The 13,117-nt window shown below is 40.9% G+C and overlaps 1 protein-coding gene across 3 annotated transcripts in view; it reads left to right on the forward strand.

The window, feature by feature from the left end:
• The window catches only part of ydjc (YdjC chitooligosaccharide deacetylase homolog), a 54,428-nt gene extending 41,611 nt beyond the window's left edge, over positions 1–12,817 (forward strand). For all 3 annotated transcript variants that reach the window (XM_088303311.1, XM_088303319.1, XM_088303325.1), the window contains 2 exons: positions 5,049–5,226; positions 7,420–12,817. In XM_088303311.1, coding sequence (XP_088159437.1) covers positions 5,049–5,226; positions 7,420–7,735 — 494 coding nt within the window. In that variant the 3' untranslated portion in view covers positions 7,736–12,817. The remainder of the gene's footprint in view (positions 1–5,048; positions 5,227–7,419) is intronic.
• The last annotated feature ends 300 nt before the right edge of the window (positions 12,818–13,117 follow it).

Raw genomic sequence — 13,117 nt, forward strand, 5'->3', positions numbered from 1 at the left:
CAATGATAAAAGTACTGTAATGGTAAGAGTACTGAAATGATAGAAAAGTACTGCATGATAGAAAATACTGCAATGGTAAAAGTACTGTAATAGTAAAAGTACTGCAACGATAGAAAAATACTGCAATGATGAAAGTACTGCAATGGTAAAAGTACTGCAATGGTAAAAGTACTGTAATAGTAAAAGTACCGCAATGATGGAAAAATACTGCAATGATAAAAGTACTGCAATGATAAAAGTACTGTAGTAGTGAACATCCTGCAGTGGTAGAAATACTACAGTGATAGAAGTATTGTAATAAGAATACTGTAATGGTAAACAAAATACATCATTGGTCAATATTTAAGTACACCCTTGGCTGAAAGTACAGTAGTAGTTAATATTGCATCCTAGGACTGCACAATTGCACTAATGCCCTCCCGTTTGTAGGCCTGACCCAATGTTCTTGTTAAAAAGTCTGACAGCAGTTGGCAGGAAGGAGCGGCGAAATCTCTCTTTGGTACAGCGAGGGTGTAAAAGTCTGTCACTGAAGGAGCTGTAAAGTGTTCTCAGAGTGTCATTGAATGGGTGGGCTGGTTTGTCCAGCATTGATGACAGTTTTGCCGTCATCCTCCTGCCCCCCACTGAGTCCACAGAGTCCAGGGAGCAGCCCAGGACAGAGCTGGCCCTCCTCACCAGTTTGTCCAGTCTCTTTTTGTCTCGGCCCGAGATGCCTCCTGCCCAGGAGACCACTCCATAGAAGATGACTGATGAAACCACCGAGTCATAGAAGTTCCTGAGGAGTGTTCCCCGAACGCCAAAGGACCTCAGCCGCCTGAGTAGGAAGAGTCTGCTCTGACCCTTCCTATAGAGAGCGTCTGTGTTGTCGCTCCAGTCCAGTTTATTGTTCAGATGAACACCCAGGTACTTGTAAGTTGAGACCCTCTCAACGTCTGTTCCCTGGATATTCACTGGTGCAGGTGGAGAGTGCCGACGCTTGCGGAAATCCACCACCAGCTCTTTGGATTTCCCAGCGTTGATTTGGAGGCGGTTCTGCTGACACCAGTCCACGAACCCCTGCGTAACCCCTCTGTACTCCCGATCGTCATCGTCAGTGATGAGGCCGACAATCGCAGAGTCATCAGAGAACTTCTGCAGGTGACAGGTTGTGGAATTGTATTTGTAGTCCGAGGTGTAGAGGGTGAACAGGAAGGGAGCCAGCACAGTTCCCTGCGGCGCTCCCGTGCTGCAGAGGAGCACGTCAGACACACAGTCCGGTGTTCTCACGTACTGTGGCCGGTTTGTGAGGTAGTTGTGAATCCATGTGATGAGGTGGTGGGCCACTCCCGCCTGCTCCAGCTTGTCTCCCAATAAGGCGGGCTGGATGGTGTTGAAAGCACTTGAGAAGTCAAAGAACATGATCCTCACCGTGCCCCCCGCCTTCTCCAGGTGGGAGAGTGAAGTGTGGAGCAGGTAGATGATGGCATCATCCACACTGATGCCAGGCTGGTATGCAAACTGGAGTGGGTCCATTGAGGAGCTGACCAGGGGGCGCAGATGGACGAGGACCAGTCTCTCCAGGGTCTTCATCAGATGAGACGTCAGCGCCACTGGTCTGAAGTTGTTGAGCTCCTTCGGATGGGGTGTCTTTGGAACCGGAACCAGGCAGGATGTTTTCCACAGCTGGGGGACTCTGCCCAGCTTCAAGCTCAGGTTGAACATGTGCTGGACGATTCCACACAGCTGGTCTGCGCAGGATTTGAGGAGCTGGGAGCTGATCCCATCTGGGCCTGCCGCCTTCCTCGCCTTCATCTTCCTCAGCTGGTTCTTCACCTGAGATGTTGTGAGGAACAAGGCTGAGCAGGAGGAAGTGGTGGTTGTCTGATGTGGCTGGGAACTGGAGCCTGTGGAGAGAGAGAGGGGCGAGAGAGGGTCTTGTTCGCAGTGGCAGGAGGGGTGGGTGGGGGCTGCATCAGGGAAGCCTGAGCGGGGTCAGACATTTGATCAAACCTATTGAAAAATAGGTTCAACTCATTTGCCCACTGAAGCCCCCCCCCCCCTTCTGGGTCTTACCTGCTTGTCCGTGGCCTGAGATGGTCTTCAGGCCCCTCCAGACATCCCTGGCATTGTTCCGCTGCAGTTGTTCTTCCATCCGCATCCTGTAGGACTTTTTCCCCTCTCGGATCCTCCTTCTCAGCTGACGCTGCACTCTCTTCAGCTCGTCCTTGTCGCCTGAAACAAAAGCCCTCTTTTTCTCCTTCAGGAGAGCTTTAATGTCCGGTGTGATCCAGGGTTTGTTGTTGGAGAAACATCTTACAGTCCTGGTGGGAATGGTGTTCTCCATGCAGAAGTTAATATAGTCTGTAACTGTGTCTGTTAGACCATTAATGTCCTCACCGTGAGCTTCGCTGAATACCTCCCACACAGTTGTGTTGAAACAGTCCTTCAAGGCCTCCTCGGCTTCTCCGGACCATCGCTGAGCTGTGCGTGTCACAGCTGGCTGCCTGCGGACGAGAGGTTTGTACACAGGCAGGAGAGCAACCAAGTTGTGGTCAGCTTTGCCCAGCGGGGGGAGGGGCAGTGACGTGTACGCCTCCTTGGTGTTGGCATAGAAGAGGTCCAATATTTTATTGTCTCTGGTTTGGCATGTTACATATTGTGTGAATGAAGGCAGAGAGGAGGAAGGAGAAGCATGATTGAAGTCACCAGAGATAAGGAACAAGGCATTTGGGTGCTGTGTTTGTAGCCTGCTCACAGCTGCATTCAGTACATCACAGGCTGTCTCACCGTTAGCAGAGGGAGGCACGTACGCCGCCACCGCGATCACATGACTGAACTCTCGCGGTAAATAGACCGGACGCATGCTAACAGCTATCATCTCAATGTCCCGACTGCAAAGTTGATCCTTAACAGTTATATGCCCAGGGTTACACCATCTATCATTAACAAACACAGCCAGCCCTCCCCCTTTTCTCTTACCGCTCTCCAGTGTCCTGTCCGCACGTAGGATTTGGAAGCCGTCCAATTCCACGACGGCGTCCGGCGTTAGCTCTGTTAGCCACGACTCCGTGAACACCAGCAAGCTAGCCTCCCGGACAATCCTCTCGTGCCGGGTTAGCGCTGTTAGCTCGTCCATTTTGTTGGGGAGGGATCGAACATTCCCCATAATAACGGACGGGAGGACGGGGTGATATCGTCTCCTCCTTGCCTGGCGTTTAGCCCCCGCACGACATCCCCGTCTCTTCCTCCTCAGCTCGCGGGGAATATCGGGTCTCGCTCCGGGAGCACACGCGGGGTTAGCACGGAGTGCTAACAGCTGATCTCTTGTGTACACGATCGATCCGTAGCTCCGAGTTTCGTCTCCGGACACGATCGCGCAAAAAACAGCCCCCAACAGTAGTAAAACCACCGCAAGTTGGATGTCCATTGCTGAGGTGAGGTAAAAATAAAATAAAAAGGGTAAAGGGAAAAAACACACGAAAAAGGCTCAATAGTGAGCCACGCTGCTGTAAACAGGCAGCCACTCGCGCGGCGCCGGAACCGGAACTCTCCGGTTACATATATATGTATATATATATATGTGTATATATATATATATTTATATATATATATGTGTATATATGTATATATATTTATATATATATATATATATGTGTATATATGTATATATATATATATATATTTATTATATATATATATATATATATATATATATATTAAGAAGAAACGGTAAAGCTGCCTGGTCATTTGAGCGAATATCATCATCAAACTCCGAGATATCCCTTTCAAATGGGGAAATTGCATGGGAAAAATTTGACAATGCAAGCAGCTTGAATTTTACATGATATTTACAAGGTATTTTTGTACCTAACAAAAAGAATGGAATATTCTAGAATAACGGGTAAATAAGCATGTTGAGCGGTTGTGTAGTAGTAGTTGAATTAATACAAAGTTTTTAAATCAATGAGTTCTACGGTATTTGTGGCTCTTATGTTCTCTGACCTTCCAATCTTTTCTGATACAGCACTTGTTGTTGATATACTAGTGCATTGAAGCTTATTTTAGCTAAAGAAAAAGAACGAAATATTTAAACTTAAAATTTTAAAACTTTTTCGTTCATGAAAAAAATACAAATATAAATGCTTGAAAAAAACAAAGCTGAAACTAAATTTTGCATTTATAAAACTAACTTTACTCATAGCAAAAATGTCCTTGATTTTTGTCTTTGATAATTAATTTAATGCACAAATCGCTCCCCTGCTTTTGTCATCGAACCCAGCCCAAAATAGAACACTAGGTAAAAAAAAAAATTTCCTTTTTTGTTTCATATATTAAAAAAAACAAAAACATTTTCAGTATACAAAAAAGCAGTACACTATACCACTAGGTTTAATACTTACAATAATTTATTCTTCAAAGCCACTTTAGAAATTCGCAACTTAATTGCCAAACAAGGCATCCTAGCTTTATTCAGCCATATGATGCACTGCATTGTAATTCAAAGTCTGTGGACTCTTAAAACTGTACTCTATATTATAAAATGTTTTAAAATATTTTTGTTGAACGTTTACTATAGAATACTTACCATGGTGTTTTTCTAATCTTGCACACACTTGTTAAACACCAATTTCAGTCATACAAAAAGTGACAAAAACTGAACAAAATCTAAGCATTTTCTGAAAAAACAAAAACTAATAAAAAAAATATTAAAGCCACCCTGGAAACAAATGAGCACTAAACTACATTTAAAAAACAAAATTATATATGATATATAATTAAAATTCCCAAACTATAATAACCCTGATTGCAATCAAATGTGACACGCAGCAGGTGCAATGGTGTTTACTATGTGGAGAACAGTTTTCATGATGTCAGAGGTTTAAGAAACAAAGGCAACCCCAAATTAGGTGGCCACCTCCAAATCTTAAATTAGGGAAATCCCTGAAAACTCTATAGTATAACATTTGGTTACCATAGCCAGAATACTTTTAATGAACCATTGGTATAGATTCTTGTCTATGAAACAATGATGCCGAGTGAGATTATTAATTTATGATCTTGTATTACAGAGGTACGTGAGGTGTTTGCCCAAGTCCTGTCAGATCACAGAATTCCATATACTCGTGTTCCAGTGGAGCCAGGTTTACACAGCTGCCAGTGGCTGCCAGCACATCTCAAAAGATTCTACGCACAGGTGGAGAAAGACGCTTTAGACTCCATCCCTGTTTTCAGGCGTTATGGAATAAGGTGTGTAGGTATGAGCGTTTCATTTGGGTGGTACATGACTCCCCTAGAAATTAAATTCCTACCTTAAGTAAAGAAATCTACTCGTGTGTGTCCTTCGCTTCACCATATTCTTATCATCTTACAAGAACCACTTCTTGAGTAACTATATTACTACCCTGTACGCATCGCTTTGCTAAAAATTATATCAATATATCAATATTCTGGACCGCTTGTCCTGTTAATATTTTTTGACCTGGACGTTGAGTAGGCATGCGTACCTTTCACATTCGAACCTGTTAACTGTTGATTCCTGGTACCTGCCAATCGATACCGGAACTTAACTGTACTAATTTTTGTATATGTGTTTCTGGCAATGACATTTTTGGGTTAATTTATGTAATAATAAAATCTCAGAAATGTTCTCCTTAACAAACATTAAAAACGTTAAAAATAACCCAAATTGGTTTACTTTTAACCCAGCTGCTAGACTATTACAGCACCATCCATAACTAATGTAATCGTAGTTAAGAGACCCAGCAAGATGATTTGGACGATTTAATCCAACAGTTGAGTTTTACCCAAATTGTTCAAATTAACTACAGTTCAGGGTTGTTTCTACTACTTGTTTCTGGTATTTACATCTTCAAATTCTGGGTCAAATCAACTACATTTTTTGTTCAATGAATATGTGGTCACATTAACCAATACTCAAATTCGATTTGCATACATTAAAACTAATACAAATTATTACTTCTAAAACTGTTCAACTACACACCAATTAAATATTTGCTAGATTTGGTCAGTCAAAGCATATATTATGCAAGAAACACTAGAATCTTAAATATAATTGAACACAAAATTGCATAAACTAGTAACAGTATCAGTGCAAAATAAATAACAATTAACAGTAACATGGAGTTGAGCTGACTGACTGCAAAAGATGCGAGCTGATAGCTCCATTTACACGCACATATTCTACTTCCAAGAAATTGTATTGTTGGATTTTACTCATGCTATTTTAGAAATAATTATTGTATAAATGTCAACACATTGACAAAGCTTTGTGTATTGGACACATTGGCAATGTATTGATTTGTTGATCCCAACAAATTCCCATTGATTCTCATCTATGTTTGTCCCAGGCTAAAAACGAAAAAAAGGCATGCAGGAGAAGAAGAGATGAGTAGGGATCAAATGTGCACAAATGAAATAAATGTCATCACAATAAACATGCCGTGGGCCATGTGTCTGACCATCCTATCTGGCTGAGGCAGCTGGATTAAATGATCTGATTGGTGATCTGCTTGTCGATGTATATTAATTTAGTGTGGAATGTTTGTTAAGGAGAAAGTTTTTGGTATTTTATTATTACATAAATTAACCAAAAATGTCATTGCCAAAACAGACATACAAAATATATGTCACACCTCTAAGAACTGTTGCCCTCTGACAGGCACTACCGGTGCATCAAAACAAAGACTAACAGACTGAAAAACAGTTTCTTCCCGAGAGCCATCTCCATGCTAAACTCTCGCACACAACTACCCTTACCTTGTCGAACTGCTACGCAATGTCTTTTATTTAATTTCATATTTATTTTTTATTTATTTAATTATTAATTAATTTAATTGATATATTTAAATTATTTGTTATATTGCACTGGAGATGGGAGCTCTCCAAACTTGTACAATGAGTACAATGACAATAACGGGCATTCTAATTCTGACAACCCTTTTTTTTTAGTCAGGCTGATATAATCAGGTGGGCAAATGGGTAAAAATAAAATACAAACGTATAGTCAAAAATTAACCTGGGTATGTGTGTGTGTGTGTGTATACGTACACACATTCTTCTGACCATGAATAATAATCAATTAAATGGTTTTGAGTAAAAGGTTTCCTCCAGGCACTTGAGTTTCCTTCCACATTCCAAAAACATGCATGGCAGGTTGATTGGACACTCTAAATTCCCCCTAGGTATGAGTGTGAGCGCGTGTGGTTCATGGTTGTTCGTCTATGTGTGCCCAGCGATTGGCTGGAAACCAGTCCAGGCTGTACCCCACCTACTGCCCGATGACAGCTGGGATAGGGTTCGGCATGCCAGAGAAGCGGTTCAGTTAATGGATGGATGAATACATTTCAATTGACAGTCCAGTAACTTGTCCTTGTAAACAGTATGATAAGTGACAAAGTCAACCCAATTCCATATTCACAGGTGGCCAGACGTGTACCTGGGACTGACCACAGTAGGCCAGAACATGTCTGTCTCCAACCTTCAGAGGGCCCTCAGCCATGCCTCGAGTAGGTCCTCCTGCGTTACGTCCAGTCCTGAAGAGCAGGTGGTCACAGCAGAACTCATGGTCCACCCAGGTTACCCCAGTCATCGACAAAAAGGTGGATGTGGAGAAGGACCAGATGATTTCTCCCAGTCAGATGACCGGCAACATGAGCTCAGTGTGCTCACTGACCTGTCGCTGCTTACTATGTTCCGCAAGGAAAGAGTGCAGCTCTGTGCTTTTAAAGACCTTTGAGAATGTCTTCAGTATAAATATGTGAATTAGAGAAAGATGGCAGATGAATTTGTTAGTGAAGTGAACTAAAATGTTACTACTACCTTGAAATTTTTAAACAATTTAACTGTTCTTACCAATATTAAACTTGATGCGATTCATTGATAAATATGATGCTATTTATTTAGTAATTACAGGATAATTTGACAAATACAAAAGAGTATAGGCCAAGGGGCAATTACAATACAATAGAATACAATGCAACTTTATTTATAGCGCCCATTTCACAACAGCTGACAAACAGACAAACCTTTTTTTTTTTTTACATAAAATCAGACTTTTCCTGTTAGGTCCATTAGAGTTACCAAAATAATCTTTATTATATCTATACAGTAATACCCCGGTTATCGGGTTATCGCGGTTAATGGGGACCGAGACCACCCGTGAAAACTGAAAATCCACGAAGTAGCGGCGCACCTTCAAAAAAAAATAAATAAATAAAATACTTATATATACTTCGCACCTATATATATATATATATATATATATATATATATATATATATATAGGTGCGAAGTAGTGGCGCACCTTCAAAAATGCTTTAAAAAATTATATATATATATATATATATGGGTAGAGAGAGAGTGAGTGAAATTCATGTTATAACAAAAAAAAACAAATTATTATTAAAACTTATTTTTTTATTCCCCAGCCATTATTTTCGTATTTATTCAATTACTTCTTTTTGTATTTAATTACTTCGACTTTTACCTGCTGGTACGCCGTCCGGTCTGCCCTGTGAATGTTATGATCCTCCAGCAGAGCTGGAGGATTGAGCAGGACTCTCCAAACGCAGACACGGGAAAAAAGGTGGTGATACAAAGATATTTATTATAATCACAATATAGTCAGTGTAATCAGCGCGTCTCGCAGCAGCTGACGGCATGGCACGAGACGATCGCTGGAGGAACGCCCACACAGCTGAAAAAACAAAAACACACGCGGCATGACAGGCACGGATCATGACAGTGAAATGAAAGGTGGCATTCTTCATTTATTTATTTATTCATTCATAACTGACAGCCTCACGCTACGCTCGTGCCCGGGCGGAAAAGGTGCTCCTATTCGGCTTAACTGTGACACACGCCCGCCCTCCTCCCCCGGAGCTTCCATTCGGTTAAACTTAGGGGCCGCTTGGAACCGCCCGTGCCCGGGAAGGTGCTCCTCTACGGCTTAACTACCACGCACGCCGGCCGGAGCTCTGGTACGGTCCGAACCGCGCGAAACGTTGCCACCAATCGTGTCCGGGGGAACGTGCTCTTCTTCGTCCACTCTCTTCTTCGTCCACTCTCCTCTTCGGCGCACGCCGGCCGTCTAACCGCTCCAGCGCCCCCTCGTGCCGCTCAGCGAAACTACAATGCCCCCGAATATTTTTTAGACCCGCGAAGCACTGAACCTGCGAAAGGTGAACCGCGAAGTAGCGGGGTATTACTGTACTTGCTAAATGCCAAAATAATGAGAATAATTTTTTTTGGGGCTTTACTTTTTTCCTAGATAGAGGTTTACATACAGTAATATTACGTTGCTTTAAATGATTTGGGGGGGGTGGGAGAAACCCAGATAAGGATGTCATGACTTTGGAAGCTTCTGATTTAATTGACGCATTCTGAGTTATTTTGAGACAGACAGTACCTGTGGGTGTATTTGAAGGCACACCTGAAAACTGCTGCTTCTTTGTAAAATAATGGGAAAGTGAAAAGAAATGTGGTCGTTGGGTGCATTTTTCAGACGTATGAATGTTACATATTGATTTGTTCAAACAATTATACGGCAGTATAAAAATAGGAAGACAGATTTCAAACAACATTGACCTATAATAGAAAAACTCTGTCAAGTGAGATTCATACAAATGGGAGGGCCAATTTTTTTTGGGAGAGCCGCCATTTTTGCTATCTACATCTGGGCTGCAGGTTCTCCCGTATATGTGATTTGTAATATTTCCTGAACTCCAAAAAATTAAAGAAACTATTGTGACAAAACTTGGAGTTGTCTTTGACATTTTCCGTCTTGAATATAAAAACGAACATGCATTGAGTAACTTAACAAAGGGTTTATTCCCTAGTGATTTCCATTGAATTGGTGACTCAATTCTCTCTCTCACTCTCTCTCTCTCTCACTCAATATATCTATCTATTGATCAATCGAACACAGGCCTTTTCGATATATGTATTGAATTGATGACTCAATTGTCTCTCTATCTCTCTCGCTGTCTCTCTCTCTCTCTCTCTCTCACTCTCTCTCTCAATATATCAATCTATCGATCGATCGAATGCGGGCCTTTGCGATATACGTATGAATGTGCTCAGCTGTATGAATGTAAACTTCCTCTTCTCATTCACGTGACTTTAACACGCATTTTTCATTTTTGACTATAAACACTGGATTTGCAATTAAATTTTATTTGCAGACTTTTGTCTTTAATTTGAGGGTATTTACAGTACAGAAATCAGGTATTGCTGTAAGAATTATAACAGTTAGTCGGTCTATATGACACCCAGTTGTATGTCCTGCTGAGCAAATATGACGCTTTCTCTTTAAGACTACTTTTGTCCTATCTAGAGGAATACAAAACCTGGATGTAACCAAATTCCTTAAATTTCAACGATAACAAAACAGAAGTGTTGCGTCCCTGTGGAGCCTGTACATTCAACTCTGTTGACCTGGGCCCCGTGGCGTCTTATCTAAAGCTAACAGACTCGAAATTGGGTTTTATATTGGACCGGCAACTCAGATGGGTACTTAACTCCATTTTGCTCATCCATTGTGAGTTCTGCATCCACAATCTTTGTACCCTTCCATCCTTACACTTTTGTCCTTATTCAGAAAAGTAATTGCTCTCTGTCGCCGTAACTCTCCGGCCTTTTAACGTGCTTCCTTCCTTGCAAACTTATTTGCTGGTTAATTTCTTAGTCTCATTGTTACGGCCTTTGGCTAGGGCCCACCTACATGGCCATGCCCCTTCTTTCTGTGTTGACTCTTGCACCTTTTGTACGAAAGTAAATGGACTGGTTTCCTGCTCATTCCTCTTTGGTGGCCTGGTTTCCTGCTCGTTCCTTGATGGTGCCCTACTTTCCCGCTAGTTCCTTGTTGGTGGACTAGTTTCCCGCTCGCTCCCAATGGACAGCCCTATGAACGATATGAACAAGCACCACCTGTTGCAGCTGGGACCAAAAAAGGACCTCGTTTCTGCTGCTCAGGGCGGCTGGGACTTAACAGTGCAGTTCGCCACGCTTGCGGGATTTCTGTTTCTTGTTTTGTGTGGACTTTGGTTAATTGTGAGACACTTGCTATTATATATCTATATACATTTGTGAACTTGCTTAATACCTTTTGTTAAAACACTTTTGTTCCAAACCTACCTATTTATTTTTAGAATAAATTGTCAACTCTACTTCCAAACCATTTTACAACATGGTCGGTTTTACTTCCCTCCTTCCCAAGCAGATCCGGTTGTAACACACATCCACTGTTAAGTTATCCAGTACAAATAAAGATATTTCCAAGTAGACATACTCCAAATCACAACTGGAGATGGGGCAAACAACCAAAGCTTGTATTTTGTAAAAGAGGAGACAGGTCGCATTCAGCGCACCAAGGTCATCCATTGTTCTGCTTCCCCTCTGTGCCTTTTATTAAGATAAAAGAGGCAGTTACAAGTGATAAGAACACCTAATATAGAGTGGTTAATACGTGTGCAATGGTGAAAAGCTTAGTGTCTGAATTTTTGGGCATAACACAAATCAGTTTACAGCAAGCAATGTGTTTTATACAACATATTACATGACAACTTTATATATGATAACATATGTACAATAATATACAATTACTACATCATATGTCTCCTGTTCATCAAATAAATATACATTAATCATACTGTCACATTTCATAAAGATTTTCATGACAATAATCATATGAATTTTGTCATTATTTCATTATTGGACCGGAAACATTTGCCTCACAGTCATGTCGGTATCATTAATTTTCTCAAATCCAAATGTGGTGCATCCTCCATGTATTTTTACAAGGGATGTACCATTCCAGGCATACATACTTGCATTAGATGCCCTGTCCCTAATTCCATTACACAGGTAGATATGGATCAATTTAATGGTACCTTTTCGGGTGAATGTATATACATGCACACACGCGCCGTATTTTCCAGACGATAAGGCGCACCTGCAAATAGGCCGCAGCAACTGCTACCAGAGGGAAAAACAGACAAACAAAACAAAAAATGATATACAAGCCGCAGCAAGCTATAAGCCGCAGTTTTCTATGTTGTAAAAAATTTACTGCATGCACAGAATGATTTTGTACTGCAAATGCACATGATAGTACATAAACAGATTCTTAAAAAAGTGCCTTTTAACAAAGCAACAACTTTTCTAATTAAAACAGAAGAGAACCAAGAGGAAAAAAATAGTTTTATTTAGCGCATTTTCTGACCTATAGAGCGCCCCGACCGGTGAAAGAAAAATCCACAGAAAAGCTGCACCGTTGTATTAGCTGCATGGTTCAAAATCTAGGGAAAAAGTAGCATCTTATTGTGCGGAAAATACAGTAAGTTATCTCATATTTTACTCTATTAGTATTGTAAAGTATGAACATGTATGAAAGCTAGTACTGCAGCACTTTACAACTCATACGCATACTTAGTTGCATTCAATGTATTTATCTGGCTGTCCAGTTGTGTTCCTTGAAACTGTACTGTATTTTAAACTTCTGTGATGATTTCTTTTGTATACACTAACATCAACCTGCCACTACCGCCATTAATGTATAACAGTTGCATCATACATTCAGAAAAGCAAACCTATGCGAGTATACACAGTATATACGTACACAGATCCGCATGTATATGTACACTTATATCCATCAACATATACAAGTCTAAGGAAACACTCTGATAGTCTGTCCAAAGTACAGAGGGTAGATAAATAAAAATGCTGCAATGCTAAAAATACTGCAATGATAAAAACTGATAAAAAAAAATATATATATATATATTTTTTTTTTAAGCATTTTTGAAGGTGTGCTGCTACTTTGCACCTATATATATTTATATATATATATATATATATATATATATATATAGGTGCGAAGTATATATATACACGGTGTTTTTTTTTTTTTTTTTTGAAGGTGCGACACTACTTCGCGGATTTTCAGTTTTCGCGGGTGGTCTCGGTCCCCATTAACCGCGATAACCGGGGGTTCACTGTATATTAAAGGATAATGTAATCATGGCAGTCAATCTAAACAGAACAAAGGGTAGACTGCTAGGAGCCACTTTTGTGATCCCGGCATGGAAGTCCATTGTTTCAGAGGGGTCTCGTTCACACC

The sequence above is a fragment of the Idiotropiscis lumnitzeri genome, chromosome 1 (genome assembly GCF_059441095.1).
Source record: "Idiotropiscis lumnitzeri isolate Australia: NSW breed Sydney's pygmy pipehorse chromosome 1, RoL_Ilum_1.0, whole genome shotgun sequence".
In the NCBI taxonomy this organism is placed as follows: Eukaryota; Metazoa; Chordata; class Actinopteri; order Syngnathiformes; family Syngnathidae; genus Idiotropiscis; species Idiotropiscis lumnitzeri.